General features: G+C 34.9%; 1 protein-coding gene and 1 pseudogene across 1 annotated transcript; both read left to right on the plus strand.

The window, feature by feature from the left end:
• Window positions 1-5,141: 5,141 nt before the first annotated feature.
• Window positions 5,142-7,629, plus strand: LOC125585548 (annotated as a pseudogene).
• A 10,578-nt stretch (window positions 7,630-18,207) lies between these two features.
• LOC125585765 lies at window positions 18,208-19,142 on the plus strand. The gene is made up of 2 exons (XM_048755420.1): window positions 18,208-18,339; window positions 18,390-19,142. The coding sequence occupies exons 1-2, from the start codon at window positions 18,208-18,210 to the stop codon at window positions 19,140-19,142; spliced, it is 885 nt and encodes a 294-aa protein (XP_048611377.1).
• Window positions 19,143-19,336: the final 194 nt, after the last annotated feature.

Below are 19,336 nucleotides of genomic sequence, written 5' to 3' on the forward strand. Positions count from 1 at the left end.
TGATTTTTATCAATCCCCTAAACTCTAAGCAATAATCGGCTGAACCCCTAAATCCAAATCCGGCCATGATTTTTTTTTTCCGGCCATGACCTTTTCCGGCCACAATCTTTTCAGCCATAATCTTTCAGTCAAACCCAAAGATATCAAACCTTAAATCATAATCAATGCATATCTTTGACCATTGATGTTTTATATTGTAACTGATCAAAATTTAAAACTTTTATGATTGTTTTAAATGCATATCTTTGACTAGATAGTATTTATCAAAATATTATAACATATAGTCTAGATTTAAATAGTTATGACATAGGCTAAAATAAATACTAAGTTGAAATCATTTGATCACATAGTTGTTTGTCAAAATTTATCTAAATCTAAACCGGCCTTGAAATCGGTTCATTATAGTTTGAACAAATGATATAAATTTATCTTGATCTAAAAACCAACCTTGAAAACTGATTTTGTGATGATTGAATTATATACTGATCATATATACATACCTGATAGCATCTATTAGATCAAACATGGATTAGTAAATTGTTAGATCATACACATATCATGAACTGATCAATTCCATGCATCCGCTTGTCATATAGTTTTATTAAAACTGAGCATGCATACATATAATAGGTCATTCTAATCATGGGGCATTTAAAATAAAATCTAAATTGGTTCATATTGCTTGCATCTAATTAGATTAAATCGGTTATTTTTAAAGTTAATCATGTTTGTTTAATTTGAAAACGTAAACCAGCTTTGACACCGATTGATTGAAAATCTAATTGAATTTGTTCTATACATATCCTGAAATTATTAAAAAAAATTTGTCTTGGTTTACCCTGTAAAAAGAGGAATGAATCGGTTTTTGCTTTATGATCTTTGAAAACCAAATATCCTCATGCATTAGAAATCACATATAGATTGTTTAAGTCCAATGCTTAGTTCTGAACATGCATTCAGCTATTTCTTGATCCATGCCTTTGCTTGATTTCATCCATCTTGCTTGATTTCATTTAATAAAATGATGATTGATCCTTATTCAAATTCTAAAGGGCCTTAATGCCCTATATATATAATCAATCCAATTTGAATTATAATTAAAAGGATTACTAGATGCAATGATCAATTGATCATTCTCATACTAAGATTGCTTAAGCAAATAGATTATATGATTTGGGGGAAAGCCTTATTGAAATCATATACATTGATTTATTCTATTGCTTACATAGAATTCTGAGTGCTTGAATTACTCGTTAAATATTCAGATGTCGAGATTTGAACTCTCAGATTACTCTGCCCTAAATCTCTCTGGAGATAATTACCTAGAATGGGTAAAGAATACTCTTGTTGCCCTGAGATCCAGAGGACTCGGACAATGCATCAATGAGTACAATGATATCATTGACAGTGAAAGACATAGAGCTATAACGATTATTTGTTATCATCTCACTGAGGAATTAAGAGACCTGTATCTCCATGTTGAGGATCCTTGTGACCTTTGGTTACAGTTAAGGAAAAGGTTCAAACCGGTATCGTGGCAAAAGGCCAACCATGAATGGGAGATCCTCAGATTCCAGGATTTTGAATCCGTGGACAAATATAATTCTGCTCTGATGAATATTGCTTATAGTCTTGAACTATGTGGTGAAAGGATAACACATTATTCTTTATTATATAAGACCTACTCCACATTCCATCCAAAGGATGTGCTGTTGCTACACACGGCTAAGAAGTTCACCACTTATAATGACCTTTTGTCATATCTTTTGGCTTCTGAACAAAGAAAGCAGAAAATCAAAGATACCATCAACAGATTTGACAAGCTTCAGAAAAGATACATTGAGCTAAAGAATAATGAGATGAGGCCTCCTATAGCTGATGATGCTGAAGTTGAGCGTCATATGGCAACACATGCATTGTGAAGGCCATATTATATAATTGTCTTTTGACATTCTCATTTTCATGTTTCCTGAGTTTATGTTTCATGAATTGTTTCGATACTTTGCTTTATACACGACTTCATTAATAAAATGAATTACTTTGTGTTCATCATTATCTTATTCAAACTGTTGTTTGATAAGAAACTATATCTATATGCCTTTATTGTGCCAAGATAAATATGATTGAGGATTAATACCCCAACTCACTTTTCCAAAGAGTTCAAAGAAGCCTTTGACAAATGGCACGACATGCTCTGCCATCCAGGCTCAGTTATAAAATACTCTTGAACTCAACTGGACATTCCTTGAAAGAAAGGAAAAGAAGCTCGACCAAGACTTTGCCTAAATGACATTATATTCACCCTATAAGGTCCATTGAATTAAGAAGAAAAAAATGGTTTCCAACAATGGACAAAAGGGAATAAGAGTACCTAAATTAAAATCGCCTAAGTGGTCGAGACTACATTCTCTATTGATCTAGTGATCAATATGATATTAGGCAAATAGGCAGGGCAATCATGTTTAATTAACCCACGAAATTTATCACTTAGATGGCATTACCATACTTAGCCATTCGGATTATGATGCAAATATTTAAAAGGGCACAAATGTTATCCCATAAGATCTCACCTGTGTGCAATATATCTATGCACAAGGGAATTTATTGTCCCAAGCACCACGAATTTGAGTATGTTCATGAAGGGGAGTGAGGACAAATCCCATGATACATGACCATTCTAAAATCCGTGAAACATGGTCCACAACCATATTACATATTGGTTGAATTTGATATAAAGACCATTACCTATAAGGTTCAAATTCTAAAAGTCCATATGCTTGGGGACACCATGAGTTATAAAAGAATGAACCTGCATCATGCCATAGTAATTATATCAGGTCATATAAGTGATCATAGATATTCCCACCTCATACTGATACGGGTCATGAGTCCATACATATATCATCTTAAGATATTATGAAAGAATCCACCACAAATATATGTGCCATCTAAGATCATGTGATCTTAGAATCTCATAAAGAGGATTGGGAATATATGTTGGATATATATTATGAATATACTTTCTCCATAAGTTTAAAAGAAACCTTGAGCCAAAATGGGTGATCTAATTATAGAACAAGGAACAAGGATTACGTAAGGTTTATGAATCCGAATATCCAACAATGAAAGGAGAAAAGTAATAAGCTGGTATAAAGAATGATAAAGAATGGTATCTACCATCTGGTATCAACCATCAATGTCTTGGCAAAGATCCTCGGACTAGAAAATAATTTATAGACGTCCATATGCTACAAGGATAGCAAAATAAAATGCCAGACACATTGACCCGAGAGAAAGAATGACTATGTCATCCCAGCTTAGCACCACACGGTTTTGATGTCTTAAAGACACAACCAAGTTGCTACAAAGTCTATATAAGATAGACCAAATAAATGTTCCAAATAAAGTTTCATAAATTCTAAGGAACCTCGGAAAGAAAGAAAGGTGCATGAGATAAAATCCGAGTTTTATTTAAGGAAACCATTCCAGACATTGAGATATAAGGCTGACCAGCTAAACAACTAGGTACCATACCATATAGCTTGGGACGCCAAGTTATAAGGTTATTAAGGTCCTAGATAATGAAATCTCAAATTGATTTATACCATGTCTGGAACTAAAAGGAACCATATATATATAAGTGTGTCGACACATACATTCATAGAAAATGCGCAAGTATGTAGCACATGAATACAAAAATATGTATCGAGGATCATAAACCCACACAAGAGTACTCATAATGAATAATGAAAGAAACGTGGGGTTTAAACTGATATATAAAAGGCGTATTGTATTGGCCATGAATATGTAAACGCCATATGATGCCCAGTGAATATATAAATTCTAAAAGAAGGATAAATCGTGAGACGGACCGGGAAAAGTCTATATAATCCAATGTGGTGGATACTACTACATATTTCACTACATATGATGTCTGGAAGAAATTCAAAAGATGTAGTATGCTATATATGACTCACTGGATGATGATGATGATAATATTATTGGTACCAAAAGGTTTACCAAACGATATTGAGCTCAGAATCAAAAGATGAGAAAAGAAGTTCTCTTGAACAGCATTTTCCTAAAGTTGTTCATGGACTGAATTAAATTACTACATATAAGCAAGTGAAGAGTTCTATAAGAACAATTCAAATCAGTCCATAGAGGAATTTTAAATTCCTTGTGTTTTATACTAACCAGCCTAAGATAGGTTAAATGGTTATTCATTAAACCTTAGAAAAGGTTATAGACCATCACCACAAATTAGCCAAATTTGGTAATACTTATGGTTGGTCGAATTCTCAGCATGAACCAACCAAGCTGTGGTATGAATGAATAAGCTATCATAAAGATAAGCTATCATAAAGATAAGCTATAAGATCGAAGTTCATCTTTGAACAAAAGGTGTAGGACCACATTATGCGTCCATATGCGACCCAACGGGTCCGACCATCATATATGAAGATAATGCAGCTTGCATTGCTCAACTCAAAGACAGGTATATCAAAGGTGACCGAACCAAACATATTCTACCCAAGTTCTTCTTTACCCATGAGTTGCAGAAAGCTGGAGAGGTCAACGTCCTTCAGATCCGGTCTAGTGAAAACTCAGCCGACCTCTTCACCAAATCATTGCCTCTTGCACATTCAGGAAGTTCACGTAACAAGATTGGCACGCGTAGACTCAAGGACCTTCAGTGATGTCCAAATCAGGGGGAGTAATGTGTGTTGTACTCTTTTTCCTTTCTCTGGTTTCCCTTTTTACCACATTGGGTTTTGGGTTTTCCGGGAGAGGTTTTAATGAGGCAACATTAGCATGTTACAAACCCTATATGGTTATGGCATCCAAGGGGAAGTGTTATGAATCATGAAGTGGATGGTCCATAACCTAGACCATACAAGTTCAAGACTAGAGTCCATTGGAGATTTACATCCAGCCACATGGAAGACCCATTCAACCTTATATCTTTATGAGTTTGACCATGTCATTATGTAGTGTATCTTTGTAATCAATTCTCCTTTTGATTCCACCTTGTATAAACCATATATAGTGTTGTAAACAATAAAAAATATATAACACATTCTCACAAATCTTCTCTCAAATCTTAACACAAAATTTATTGTAAGATAAAAAGATACAACTAGCATCACCCCCAATAAATACCATTAGACCTTCCCGCTTTCTCTAACCATATCCAATACACAACGCTCTCTTTCTCTCTCTTATTATCCCAATGGCGGCGACAGCGTTTGGAATCCGCTTCATGTGGTTAGCCGTTACGGCTTCCTTAATGTTAACCGTTACAAACGCCAAAATTCCTGGCGTTTATACCGGTGGACCGTGGCAGAACGCACACGCTACCTTCTACGGCGGTAGTGACGCTTCCGGCACCATGGGTATTATTCACTCTTAACCTTTTACTAAACTTACAATTATCACTTTCTTTTAATAACATAAACCACAAAAATATCATTCCTAAGTTCCTAACTTTTATTTTTTTTAATCAAAGGCGGTGCGTGTGGGTACGGGAATTTATACAGCCAAGGATACGGTGTGAACACGGCGGCTCTGAGCACTGCCCTGTTCAACAACGGTTTCAGCTGTGGCGCTTGCTTCGAGCTTAAGTGTACTGACGACCCGAGATGGTGTGTCCCGGGAATCCGTCGATTCTCGTGACGGCAACGAACTTTTGTCCGCCGAATTTTGCGCAGCCTAGTGACGACGGAGGATGGTGCAATCCGCCGCGAGAGCACTTCGACCTTGCCATGCCGATGTTCCTCAAGATTGGTCTGTACCGAGCCGGCATTGTCCCCGTCTCCTATCGCAGGTATCTCTCTTCTGTTCTTGTCCCTACTGTTAGGGTTCTGTCGGCTTCGATAATTGTTGGGGACTCAATAAGAAGTTAGATAAATAAATAAAAATAATATAATGCACAAACTATACAAAAATTACTGCATTTAAATCGTGTTAGGAAGATAGTTAGAAGATAAAGTGTGTGTGTTTATTTTATCAAATGGGAGGTTTAAGACCTGATTATTAAACTAAAAACTCGGGAAAATGTAATTTGATAAAACCAGAAAAATCGTGTTAAAATAAAAATATATTTTTTCCATTCCCCAAAGTATGATTTTTTAAAGTTTATCCTTGTTCCACAAAAAATAGATTTTTTTATATTTTTAAAGTACTTTTGTATATTTTTGAGAAACATTAATTATGAATATTTGAATTGATTAAATTTTATTGGTAGGTAGTTATTGAAAAGTAAATTGTAGATTAAATTGTAAACATTTATTATATTCTTAATAAACGTGAAAACTCTAGAAAATCTTATTTTCGGAAACAGAGAAAGTATATAGCAAAGTATTATTATAATGTGTTTTTTTCCTCAAGGCTTATGTCACTTCTGGGAAAACTATACGGCTGTATGTTTTCGAGCTTCAGAAACAGAACATCGTTAATGGGGAATTGTTAGAGCATCTTCGATCTAAAACCTTATTTTAAGAGGAGTAAAACTTTAAAATGAGAATTTGAAGAGTGGTTACTCCAACCATGAATCTTCGAAAAAATCTTTAAAATTTTATTTATTTGGATTATAATATTTGATATTAACAAAAGTTACTAATATTTATGAAAAAATAACTATAAAGACTAAAAAGAAAATACAAGATAGGTTTGAGGTTGTGAATATAGGTTGTGAATAGTAAAACCTCAAATTTGAAGTTTTACTATTCACAACCTCAAAATTTGAGGATTTGAAATTGGGTTAAAATGATACAAAACCTCAAAATTTGAAGATTTGAGATTAGTTCAGAGAACTGATTCTTAGTTTTTTTAGTTAAAAATTATAACATGGTTTCTTATATTCCTATAAGAAAATGCATAAGAAAATGCGTTAATCATGCTTCGAGAACATCACTCTCAGTTCTGTTTTCTTGTAATAACAAATTAAATATTAATTTATTATAAGTGATATTTATTTATATTATTTTCGTTATCTTTTCGGGAAAACAAGCAGGACATGTGTTGTGCACAGTAACCTAGAGATCCATCTATCTCTTTCTTCTCTTGTTTTGTTGTTAATTATTTTGTCTGAATCTGTTCTGTTCCTCATCAGGGTACCTTGTCGGAAGCTAGGAGGGATAAGATTCACTATTAACGGTTTCAGATACTTCAACCTCGTTTTAGTAACCAACGTCGCTGGTGCCGGAGATATTAATGGAGTGAGCGTGAAGGGATCGAAGACGGATTGGGTGAGGATGAGTAGGAACTGGGGACAGAACTGGCAGTCCAACGCTGTCCTCATTGGCCAAGCTCTTTCTTTCCGAGTCACCGCCTCTGATCGCCGTTCCTCCACCTCTTGGAACGTTGCTCCTCCCTCGTGGCAGTTTGGTCAGACCTTCTCTGGCAAAAACTTCCGAGTTTGAACCCAAAAGATGAAGTTTATTTACAATAATACTTGCATGCTATTTTTAATTTTTGTATGAGAGACAGAGGAAGAAAAAGAGAGATCATTAGACATTTTCTTGCCCTGGGTTTTCACTTAATTTTCCTGGGAAAATTCTGGTGGCTTTGGGAAATTATTTCCCTTTTAATGTTTGCGATTACGAGTGATTTGTTTTTGTTTGTTTATTTTCCTTTTTATTGTTTCGTTGGTGGCATTTTTCTGCTAATAAGAGAATTTCTTTGTTTTAAAAAAAAAAAAAAAAAAAAAAGAGAATTTCTTTTCTTTTCGTTTTTTACGTTACACACGAGGTGGAAACAGTCGATGTTCGTCGGATGGACCGTGATCCACTCAACCCAATATGTAATGGACCATTGGGCTAAGTTTCTTTTATAGTGTTATAAAATCTGAAATATTTATAATTATTGAAACCACGGCTACTATGTGACCTCATGCTTTGAGTAAATCAGAGTTGTAATTTTCTTTAACGTTGCGATTTTAAAGGTCTACTAGATCTTGATTGATCCGCACAACTTTACAGGTTTTTTTTATTTATATACTAAATTGTTTTAGTTTATATAACAAAATTTACCAATAACTTAATGTAATTTAGTATTATATATTATGTAATTCTATAATAGTTATGTTTACGTGGCTTATATATTATTACTATAAATTTTGTATTTTTGTAACAAAAATTATTTTGGAAACTTTATTATGTAACAATATTAATTTACATACTTTTTTATTTTAAATTTATATGAAAGCAAATTAAATTGGTTCTATATAGTAGAAAATATATTTTTTGAGATACCTTAAAGAATTTCTTTTAAAGAAAAACTAATTGTACTTCAAAATATGTTTGTAATAAATATCATATTTGAGAAATACACTAAGTTGGATAAAATATCTTCTTTTAATTTGAAATATAAATGAATATTTCTAACAAAATCTTTGTAAATTTAATTTTTGAAAATTAATCAGTTTAAATTGTTATTATCAGTGAATCTTATATATATAAACATAAGTCACAACTTTGATTCATGTGTAATTTTTTAAAAAATGGATCTAATGGACATATTCCTAGAAAGTCATGTTACATTTAATCTCTAATCTTATCATTTAAATTTTGGGCCTACCAGAATTTTTTATTGGGCTATCAATAATTGGATTTAAACAATAGATGGTCCATTGGATTTATAGATTGTATAAATTAAATAGATACAATTTAATGTTGTAATACTATACCTCTATATGTTAATTATTTAAATATTTGTCGATGTTAAATTTTAAAATTATGAATATTTTTTTTAAATAACAGAAATCATATTATCTAACAATGATTAATCTTTACTACCTTAAACTAATGAAAACAAATTTTAAACTATATAGTTTATTTTAAAAATTAAACAAAACTAAATGTTTAAGTATTTACTAGATAATATAAATCTGTGAAGCGAAAAGTTTAATTTTTTAAAAACTTTCTAAATTTGTGAAATGTTACAATATTTTTGAATATGACAATAAAAAAATATTTTACTAATTTTTATATATATAGTTACAATTTTAATAATGAAATAATAATCCAAAAATATATATATAGAAGAAGATACAAATACATGTGAAAGTTTGAAACAATCTATTCAATGAAAAAAATATACCGTAAACTTATTATGTTTTCAAAATTGATAGACACATATATATTATAATATATATCAATTTAAAATTGAAAACAAAATGTTTATATAAAAATAAATTAAAACAAAAACCCGCGCGGTTGCGCGGATCGCGATCTAGTATATAATTATAATACTTTATATAATTTTACATTTTCATAATAAGTCAAAACTAAAATAAATTTTAATTTCTAATTATAGTTTATGATAACTAAAACTAAAATTAGTTAATTTTGGATATAAAATTTAAATTGATTCCGAAAATATTATTAATTTTTTTTTAGAACTTTCTTTAAAAATATTTATTGTTATTCAATTAAAATATAACTATTATAATTAATTCATGTAAAATTTGATAAAATTTTAAAGAATGGTCTAAATGAAAAAATCATGCATGAAAAATTCATCACTACAATATATATATATATATATATATATATATATATATATATTAAAAATATTATATATTTATCAATACATGTTTGTTAACACAACATCTATATAAATATTGATACATGTATAATGTATAACATAATTAATAATAATAACACTTATTATGAAAATACAATAGTGTTAGGATTTTAGCATTTGATTTGATTTTATTATTTGCATGGTGAAATTCTAACAATATTTTATTTGCATAATAAATGTTAATTATTATTATTATTAATTAGATCATATGCATGTATTAACTCTATTATAATTAAATGTTATTAATATTAAGTTGATTATAAATGGTTATATGCAACTATAATTATATATTGATGGAATAAATATATTTTCGAAATTATCCATTATTAATAATATTTTGAGGGAATAAAAGATAATTAAATATCTTATTAGGATATTGTTATGAAAATACAAAAAAATAATGTAAACAACTTTCTAGGAATGGTCCATTTAAAATATCACATATGAAAGAAGTCATGAATTTTCTTTTAATAGTATAGATCGGCCCAAAAGAGATGGATTTGAGTCTGTGATGTTATGTAATCAATGCATGTGATTGCATATTTTGAAGTGATGACTGATTGTGCTTGTGATTTATTTAGGGCATGTGCTGCTTTGGAAGATACTATGCTTTACTTTTGACGTTCTTCTTTTTTTTACCATTTACTACTTAGCAAGTTAGCATCGCCTGTTGTTCGTTGAATCATCAGGATGATCCAGATTCGTTGAATGTTTTAGTATTCAGTGGTCGCAAGCAGCGAAGCTCAAGAAGTCCAATAAAAAGCGAAAGAAGTCTGAAATTACGTATATTAATTTTAAGTTGTAGTGCATGTTTTACGATCATAGGACTGTGTGAAGACGTTTTTATGACATGTGTTTTCAGTAAACTTACATGACATTAACCTAGCACACGGGAAATAGAACCAATGATTGTGGAGATCCAAAGAAATTACAATTATTGAGCTGGCCTCGTCGTATAGGTCGACGGATAGATATTGACGCACGTGTTATAGAACGTTCAAACTTGTCTAGTAGAAGTGCCATACGGCAGCATCATCAATTATCCATATGATTTGACGGTGATGGTGAAGTTGAAGTGCCAATAAGTTCGTAGAGGATTACATTGTCAGAAGTTTCAAATGTGGAAGAAATGGTTCTGGTTCAGTGAGAAATAGTCTTCTAATCTAAAATGTAACCAAGCTTCGAATATTACGAAAATCATTAGGCGCTACTTTTCTTATAACCTTAATTAGACAAAAAATTAATCACATGGGTTTGTTTTCCTCCCATGTTCTTAATCTTAATCTTCCAATAATCATATCAATCACACAAGACTATTTAAATCATTCTTAAGTCCACTTCATAAGTACAAGGTAAAATATCGGTTACGTATTCGTCTCTATCTAATAGTTTGGATATCTACATCGACCGTACATATCTTCTATCAATATTCAGCTACGAGAATGACATCTACCACACATGTAACAGTTATAAAATTAGATCTCCGATGATTTTTCTTAACAGTTCCCACAAATCCTTGCATACTAAAAAGTTGATAAGTCGTACATGAGATATTCATATTCAACTTTCAGAATTTACACTAGTTATAATATTAAACTAGCTCAACTGTAGTAAATAAATAAAATTTACAAACACTAAAGACAGAATTTGTTTTTCAGCCCACTTCCCTGAAACTAAGGAATGAATACAAAATGGAAAATATTAACTGTCATATGGAAAAAAGTATCATAAATAGTAAAAAGAGAAAAGAAAAGAAAAAATACAGACAAAAAAAGCCGGAAGTGATGGAGCACATGAGGTAAAAGGCAAGAAGTGGCAGAGGGAGGATCACAGAAAGGATCTGCCTCAATTTGACAACTCATATGTCATGTCATTGCTCTCGTAATTATTTATCTGTTTCATAACCCACTTTTTCTCTGGTTGCATTAGAATTAACTTTTTTATTTACTACTGTCTTTGCTCTGTTTCACGTTCTATTTATTTTATTTTTTGTTCAACGATGATTTGATTAAAATAAAACAGAGGGATAAAGTTTAAAGTCCTGGGAACCCATTACATAGACTGATTTTTACAATTGAATCTGCTAGCCCATTCTGAGATCCGAGAATGAAGCTAAAACGACATGAAGTAAAAGAAGAAGAAGCGAGAGATGCAAGGTCGGAGAGAGTCCCATAGAGTCATGCCGTTCGTCGGTTCTCGTTAATTGCTTTGACAAGCGCTTGAGAGTCTGATCTAAGCCAGATGTGGGTGATGCCGTGTGAGATAGCATGAAGAAGGGCTGCTTTCACCGCCAGGCCTTCAGTTAAGAGCGCCGAAGGAACGTGATCATGAACTTGAGCTCTCCTACCCGTTTCCTAGAGGTTCTGATCTATGAAAGTCCATCCAAGCCCAACTCTATTCAAATCTGATTTTCAAGAGGCATCGGTGTTACAGATGACCGTTTTGTGGAGATCGGGATAGTTTGTTGGGAGAGGCGGAGCTTGTGCATGTTGTTGGGCGGGCTTTTCTGTTGAAGCTTGAGCAGTGATCCATTCTTTCGCTGCGGCGATGGCCTTGCGAAGGACCTCTGTTGGCTCCGTGTGTCTTGTTTCAAAGATGAGACCGTTCCTTGCGGTCCAGATAAACCAGACAATCCAAGGAAGCAAGTTGACCTCGGTTCCAATTGGGGGGAGATTTAGACGGTGGCGGGATCTGTCGAGTTCCTCCGCAAAGTTTGAAGCCTGCAGGGGTAGAAAGGGAGATGACCATGGAACCAGGTTCCATACTTGTTGTGCAAACTTGCAATGGAAAAAGAGATGCAAGGTAGTCTCTTGTTCTCCGCATCTAATACAGTTTGTGTTAGAGAGTAGACCTCTTTTTTGTAGATTTTCTTCTGTAAGTAGTGCGTTCTGGATGGTTTTCCATAAGAAGACTTGTATTTTTGGAAACGCTTGTGTGTTCCAAACAAATCGATACCAATTGAAACTTGCAAGTAATCTAGCATTGAGTTCTTGGAGAGCTCCCTTCCTTTGCAGAGACATGTAGCCTGATTTTGTTGTGTATGAGCCGGAGGAGGGTTGGAGCCACGCATAGGAGTCTTCAGCTCCGGTTGTGCTTGGATGCAATAGGAGTATTTCATCCAGTAATGCTGGGAACTGCTTCTCGAGGGAGGCTCTATTCCAGATGCATGTTTCCCGGGTCAGGACATCCACTACAGCCGGATCTTTATCATCTAAAGTCAGAGGCCCCTCTACTGCTTTAGGATATGAAGTTGATAGCCACGGGTCATGCCAAAGCCTTGTGGAGTTTTCATTGCCGATGACTTTCCCCAGGTACTGGATCATGACGTCTCTTCCTTCCAGAACCCCACGCCATTCATGTGAAGCTGAAGCACTATAGGTGGTTTTGAGGAAAGCTTTGTTGTGGCAATATTTTTCCAAGAGAGTTCTAGCCATGAGACAATCAGGCTTGGTAACTATACGCCACGCTAATTTCCCCAGTAATGCTCTGTTGAATTGTTGGATGTCCCTAAAACCTAGACCCTCTATGTTTTGGGGTTTTGTCAATTTATCCCAAGATACCCAGCATATTCCTTTCTTTGTTTCGCTTGGATCCCACCAGAACCTTGTTGTTAACGTTGATTGAATGCGTTTGCAGAGACTTCTGGGTAGTTCGAAGCACGTCATTGCAAAGGTTGGCATTAAAGAGAGGATTGATTTTAGCATAGTCAGTTTGCCAGCTTGAGATAGTTGTCTAGAGGCTAAGCTGATTGCTTTTTGTTTGATTCGGTCTACGATCGAGACGAAGAGATCTTTTTTGTTCCTGCCAAAGTGCTTCAGGAGACCAAGGTATTTGCCTATTCCACCCTCTTTCTCAATGCCCATAGTTTGCTTTATACGTAGTTTTTCTTCGGGTGTTGTTTTTGCTGAGAAGGTGATAGAAGATTTACTTGCATTAATCATCTGGCCCGATGCTGTCTCATAATCATTTAAAATTGTTTTGAGTGTTAAGCAGCTATTAGGGTCCGAGTGGACGAAAAACATGGTGTCGTCAGCAAACAGGAGGTGGTTGATCCGCGGGCTATGTGTGGCGACTCTAATTCCAGCCAGTTTCCTATCCAGTTGTGATTTCCTACACATTCCAGAGAGAACCTCTCCGCAGAAGATGAACACATAAGGAGAGAGAGGGTCACCTTGGCGTATCCCGCGAGAAGGTATAGCTGAACCCAAAACTTCCTCATTTATTAAGAAAGAGTACGAGACTGTAGAGATGCATTGCATTAGCCAGGTTATGAAGTCTTGATGGAAACCCATTCTGGATAGAACCTTATGGAGAAAATCTCATTCTAGTTTGTCATAAGCTTTGCTAATGTCGGTTTTAACTGCCATAGAACAGTTCTTCTTTGCGCCAGAAGCTTTTAGGTAGTGTAGAACCTCGTGTGTGATAAGTACGTTATCTGAGATTTCCTTCCCAGTGATGAAAGCAGATTAGTTCTCCGAAATAACTGTTTCTAGGACTGGTTTGTGTCTGAGAGAGGATCTTAGAAATCACCTTGTAATAGACATTGCATAGAGCTATAGGTCGATAGTCCATTACTTTCATAGGACTTGAGATCTTAAGGATCAACATGATATGTGTGGCGTTGATGGAGCTAGGAAGCGAGCCTGATCTAAAAAAGTTTTGAATTTCGTTGATGATTGCAGGAGAGACGGTTTCCCAATTGGATTGGAAAAAACTTGTTGAAAAGCCGCCTGGGCCCGGAGCCTTATCGAGGTGAATTGCAAAGAGAGCGTCCTTTATCTCTAGTGATGAGTGTATGGCAACGAGTTTTTCATTCATATTCTCTGAGACACAATGGATTGCTTGATTTACAATTTCATCACATACAGGGTTAGAAGAGGTGAAGATGTCTTGGAAGTAGCTTGATATTTGTTCCAAGATTTGCTCTTTCTCATAGACAACCTCTCCCTCCTGGTTCTCTAAAACGGTAAGTCCGTTTCGAGCTCTCCTGCCTCTTGTAGATGCATGAAAGAAGCCAGTATTTTTATCTCCTAGTGTTAACCATAGTTGACTGCTTCTTTGTTTCCAGAACTCCTCCTTTGATTTGTACGCTAGTAACAACTCCTTGTTGAGGGAGGAGATAAGAAGGTTATTCGTTGTGGTTAGTGTCATCTCTTCGTCGAGGGACAATTTGAGGGATTCGATCTTTTTTCGGCTATTGACATAATGTTCTCTACTCCATTTGGCGATTGCTTTCCTGTAGTTTGATATGCGTGTTGCCCCTGATAGGTTGTGTCCTTTGTTCCAGGCTACTTCAATCAGCTGAGTTATCTCTGGATTGTATCTTAACCTTTGGTCGTATCTAAAGATATGTTTTGGTTTGCGTTGGGTAGGATCCAGGATTGAGAGGAGAGGTCTATGATCAGATCCTCCAAAACCAAGGTAGTGGCAACGTGCAATGGGAAGAGGTCTGACCATTGACTGTTGGAGGTAGCGCGGTCGAGTCTACGGTGGACCACGTGATGTGTAATCCTTTCACATTCTATTTATATAACATTGTTTTTATCGATGTTTCCCATAGAATTATATATAAGTCTTGAAGTTATGTTTGGATCATTAATATTAGGGCGTGGGCAATATTATAAAGTAATGTATTGCTTTTGAGACTATTCAGGTGCAGAGTCGTTCTAAACTACAATTTACATAGTTTAGTAATATGTTATAGTGCTATTATTGCCGAATTCAAATAAACTCACAATTATCAATCACTACTACTTTGAATGATATAGGCTACAACTGCGGATTAGTTCGTCTGTGAAAAACTTTTCTAATATTCACAAGTTGTCATCAGCAATCGTGAACACTGCACGAAGAAGAAAAGATACTATAAGACGTGTACACAAATAAAACAACGCATGAAAATAAATATTAAAACAATTTCTTAGAATATATTTAGACTCGAATACAAATGTTTGCCGATATTTGGATTATGTTGTGATACCAGAAAGTTCCTGCCGAGTATGGATATTGTGTTTAATCTTTTTTTTGTGCAACCAATGTTTTCATTCATATCTTAAACACTTACCTGGATAAAAGCAACATCTAACAAGTGATGTGCAATTCTTTTAAGAAAATCAAGAGCAAAGCAATGTAAGATTAAGACATAAACTTAGACAAGTTTGATAAGACGTTGAAATCGATTTCAAAGGTGCCATCCGCAAGTAACCACATCAAGAAATTACGGCGTCCTTTGAATCTTTCAGACTTGAAAGTAGTCACTGTATATCGTGACTTTGAATGTTCCAAGACTTCAAAGTTCATTGAAATGAGTCTCGTTGTATCTTCCGGTCCCAAACAAACCGTTACACAAGATAACAAACGGTAAGGAAAACAAATATATTCATTGGCTTTGGAGCCAAGAGAAGAATACCTCTCATAGAGAGGAGTTTTGATGGTAAGAGTCTTTCCTAGAGGACGTGTGGAAAAGATCTCGCATGGTCCTTGGCACGAGGATATTGTGTTTAATCATAAGTTATATTTAGACGTGAGAAAACTATGAACCGATTACAATTGTAATCGAATGTACTAAATGAAATTTTATTTATTCATTTTTTCTTTTTTGGGTTAAAAAAATTGTTTTGGGTTAAACATTTTATAGTGACTAGACTCCACCGCAAACGGTGCCCCAAATCAAGCAAAATCTCTTAAAATTTTTTTGGAAAGTCATAGTACCACCGCGTCAACAGAGAGTCGAACCCGCAACCTCTGGTATTCTGTAAAAAGGAGGACCACTGACATACAAGCCCCTTCTCTATTTATTCTTCTTTTGTATGCAAGTATGTATAAAATTGATTGATAATTCACCCTCAATCCGGCTGATTTACATAGCAGCCCCATCCAAGGCCCACCCTATAGACTCTCATGATGGCTGTTTTCTTATCTGACTAAACTCACACTACCGCATTATTTATTGTACATTCTTTTAAGAATCATTTATTTTCTATTTTTCTTACAAGATTGGCTTGATACCGCAAAGCAATTTAAAATCATAAAAGAAGGCAGCCAATGTAGTAGATTTGTTTGATTCTTTGGCCGACCTTATAGTTATAAAATTTTAAGTTATGTGCTACGATTTTTCTAAGCAAGCTAAGAAACAAAAACAAATTATGTAACCTTTTTCAAAACAAAACGAAACAAAAAATCTCTCAGCCAATTTTGTAGTTAACATTCATTTTTTTTTAAACAACTTGTAACGACTAGTCTGAATGAAGAAATGTAATAGAAAATGCAACCCATTGCAAACTTCTTAAAGAAAAATAATTGTGTGTTTAGATAAGATGCATTGACTTAATAATGATATGTCTCTGTTACATCTCTCACGAAATTCCTCATTTCAACTATTATTACACTACAACTCAGAATTGTCCAATGCATTATTAGTATTACTATTACTATTACAATAATGAATTTTATAATAAAATATTGTAAGAGCATAGCGACGTCCCATGTAAGATGTGTACATGTATTACATCAAAAAAAGATTTGTACATGTATGCGGTTGCCTAATTTGCATAAGCTAAGATATTGGGGGTGGTAGAGTGACAAGGGTCAATCATAAGAGAGTGAAGGTTATGTCTGCCTGATTATAGTGCTGGGAGACTCTAATATACGCTGGAGGTTTTGGTGCATGGTAGCCAAAACAAGTAATAGTGAGTAGTGGTGGTCAGATGTGATGGAACAGAGGATTTTTTGGTAGGGTTACGGAGTGAGAAAGCGAGAGTGGAGGAGGGACCATTACTCTTTACATGCTTTCCCAAAAGATACCGTTCTCAAAACGTGTCCAACTCAACCACAATTACTCATACGTCAAATCTTGTTTATTTACCAACAAAATCAAATTTGTAAAAGAATGTTAAAAACGTGAAAATGGTTTTAAACTTTTAATTATAACAAAATTGATTTACATTTAACCATATAGATAATCAATGAGACGTTTACGCTGAGGGACACTTTCTCTTTTTTATTAACACCTGAAGACACATTGGATAGATGAGGCACAATATCGGGACAACTGTCTTTTCGTTGGACATCAAGGCCTTTCGCGCGAGTTTGGAAAGAGAATGTTCACTTTAAGGAACCAAACCAGATAACACTCTCATTAGAATAAATGCAGAAAGTGGAAAAGTAAAAGTAGGTATATGAATTTTAGGGTCTCTTGTTTGGACCGTTGATTTTTTTGGCGAAACAAGATCTAATGGCTCAGAAGAGGCGTATAGTTTTGGCTCTAATAAATGTTGTTCTTTAACGTATAGTTTTTGTTTGTGAGAGTAGTGTGATGTCATGTGAACCACACGGCTGTAACCCTTACACTGATAGATTTTTCTTTTGGTTTCTAAACAAAAATTTATCTGAACAAAATCTAATTGTTTAATACGAAAATAAATACAAATTAGGGGTTAACACATAGATTTTAAAGAATAAGCTAGTTCAGGTGGAAAACATTACTTGTGCACCCATAATAATCTGGGTTCAAACCCTTTTGATTTGTTTTTTATGTTGGTTAGGTCTTCTTGAAACGTTGCGTTTTGACTAGGCGATTTTGAGGGGATTTTGAAGGCGACGGAGATCTGGTTTTTCATGATGGATACGGCCAATCTGTCGGGGATTCTAAACCCTCTCGAGGATAGATCGGTAATCAAGGGGGAAGATAAGAAGGAATCAACCGTGGAGAAACAAGAGAGGAGCTCGATTTTGACGGAAGAGAAGAGCTGGGTTTCGGCGGCTCATGATAAGAAAAGTTTGAGGTAGAGATATCAACACAGGATGGGAAGAACAAGGTGGTGATACCAGATGAGGTCCTTGCGGATTCAACGCCGCTGTGGGATGATTTTATCGTCGGGAAGTTTATGGATCTCGCTCCTCACATGGCGAAGGTTCATATGGTGGTGAACAAGATATGGAAGTATGGAGAGTTAGAATCGAAGGTGGATGTTTATGATGTAAATGCGACAATGATGAGATTTAGGATCTCAAATCCTAAAGCTCGCGAAAAGATCCTAAAAAGGGGTATGTGGAACATTGCTGGAGTTCCCATGGTGGTGACAAAGTGGACTCCAAAGACGGAGGAAGAGAAGCAGGAGGAGACTGCGATTCCTATGTGGATTCTTTTGAGGAAGGTGCCATTGCACATGTATTCTTGGCAAGGTCTTAGTTTCATGACTAGCACCGTGGGGTTTCCTGATCGACTGCATCCTGAGACGATTGCGTATACTAATCTTGAGGAAGCAAAAGTTTTTGTGAATGTTGATTTATCTAAGCCTTTGCCCAAAGAAATCGACTTCACTAAAGAGGGGAAGGAGTTCACAGTGGAATTTCACTACCCTTGGTTCCCATCAAAATGCAATCTATGCAGCAAGTGGGGTCATACTGAGAAGGTATGCATTATGAATGGAAAAGAGAAGAGAAGAAAGGAAGCTCCACAAGGGCTAAGGGATGCTAGTGGGGCAAAAACTGTCGCGCAACACTCTCCTGTTGAGGAAGGTAAACAGGAAGAGTCCCCAGATAGTGGAAAATGATAAATTGGAGGAAGACGCAGTAAGTGTTCAGAAGGAAAGCAGAGTATCAGACTGGTCATTGGTCTCTCCAACGAAAGCATGTCGTGCTTCTTCTGGAATGTGAGAGGCTTTAACAAACCTTTAAAACATTCTGTAGTCAAAGAGTGGATTCGAAACAAAGATATGAATTTTGGTTGTCTGTTGGAAACAAAGAT

The sequence above is a fragment of the Brassica napus genome, chromosome C4 (genome assembly GCF_020379485.1).
Source record: "Brassica napus cultivar Da-Ae chromosome C4, Da-Ae, whole genome shotgun sequence".
NCBI lineage: Eukaryota > Viridiplantae > Streptophyta > Magnoliopsida > Brassicales > Brassicaceae > Brassica > Brassica napus.

What these genes read in the sequence shown, in the direction of transcription:
- LOC125585765 (XM_048755420.1), top strand. Translation starts at nt 18,208, where the DNA reads ATGGATACGGCCAATCTGTCGGGGATTCTAAACCCTCTCGAGGATAGA. An exon ending in TGACGGAAGAGAAGAGCTGG is followed by an intron (nt 18,340 to 18,389) that starts GTTTCGGCGGCT and finishes ATATCAACACAG; the next exon opens with GATGGGAAGAACAAGGTGGT.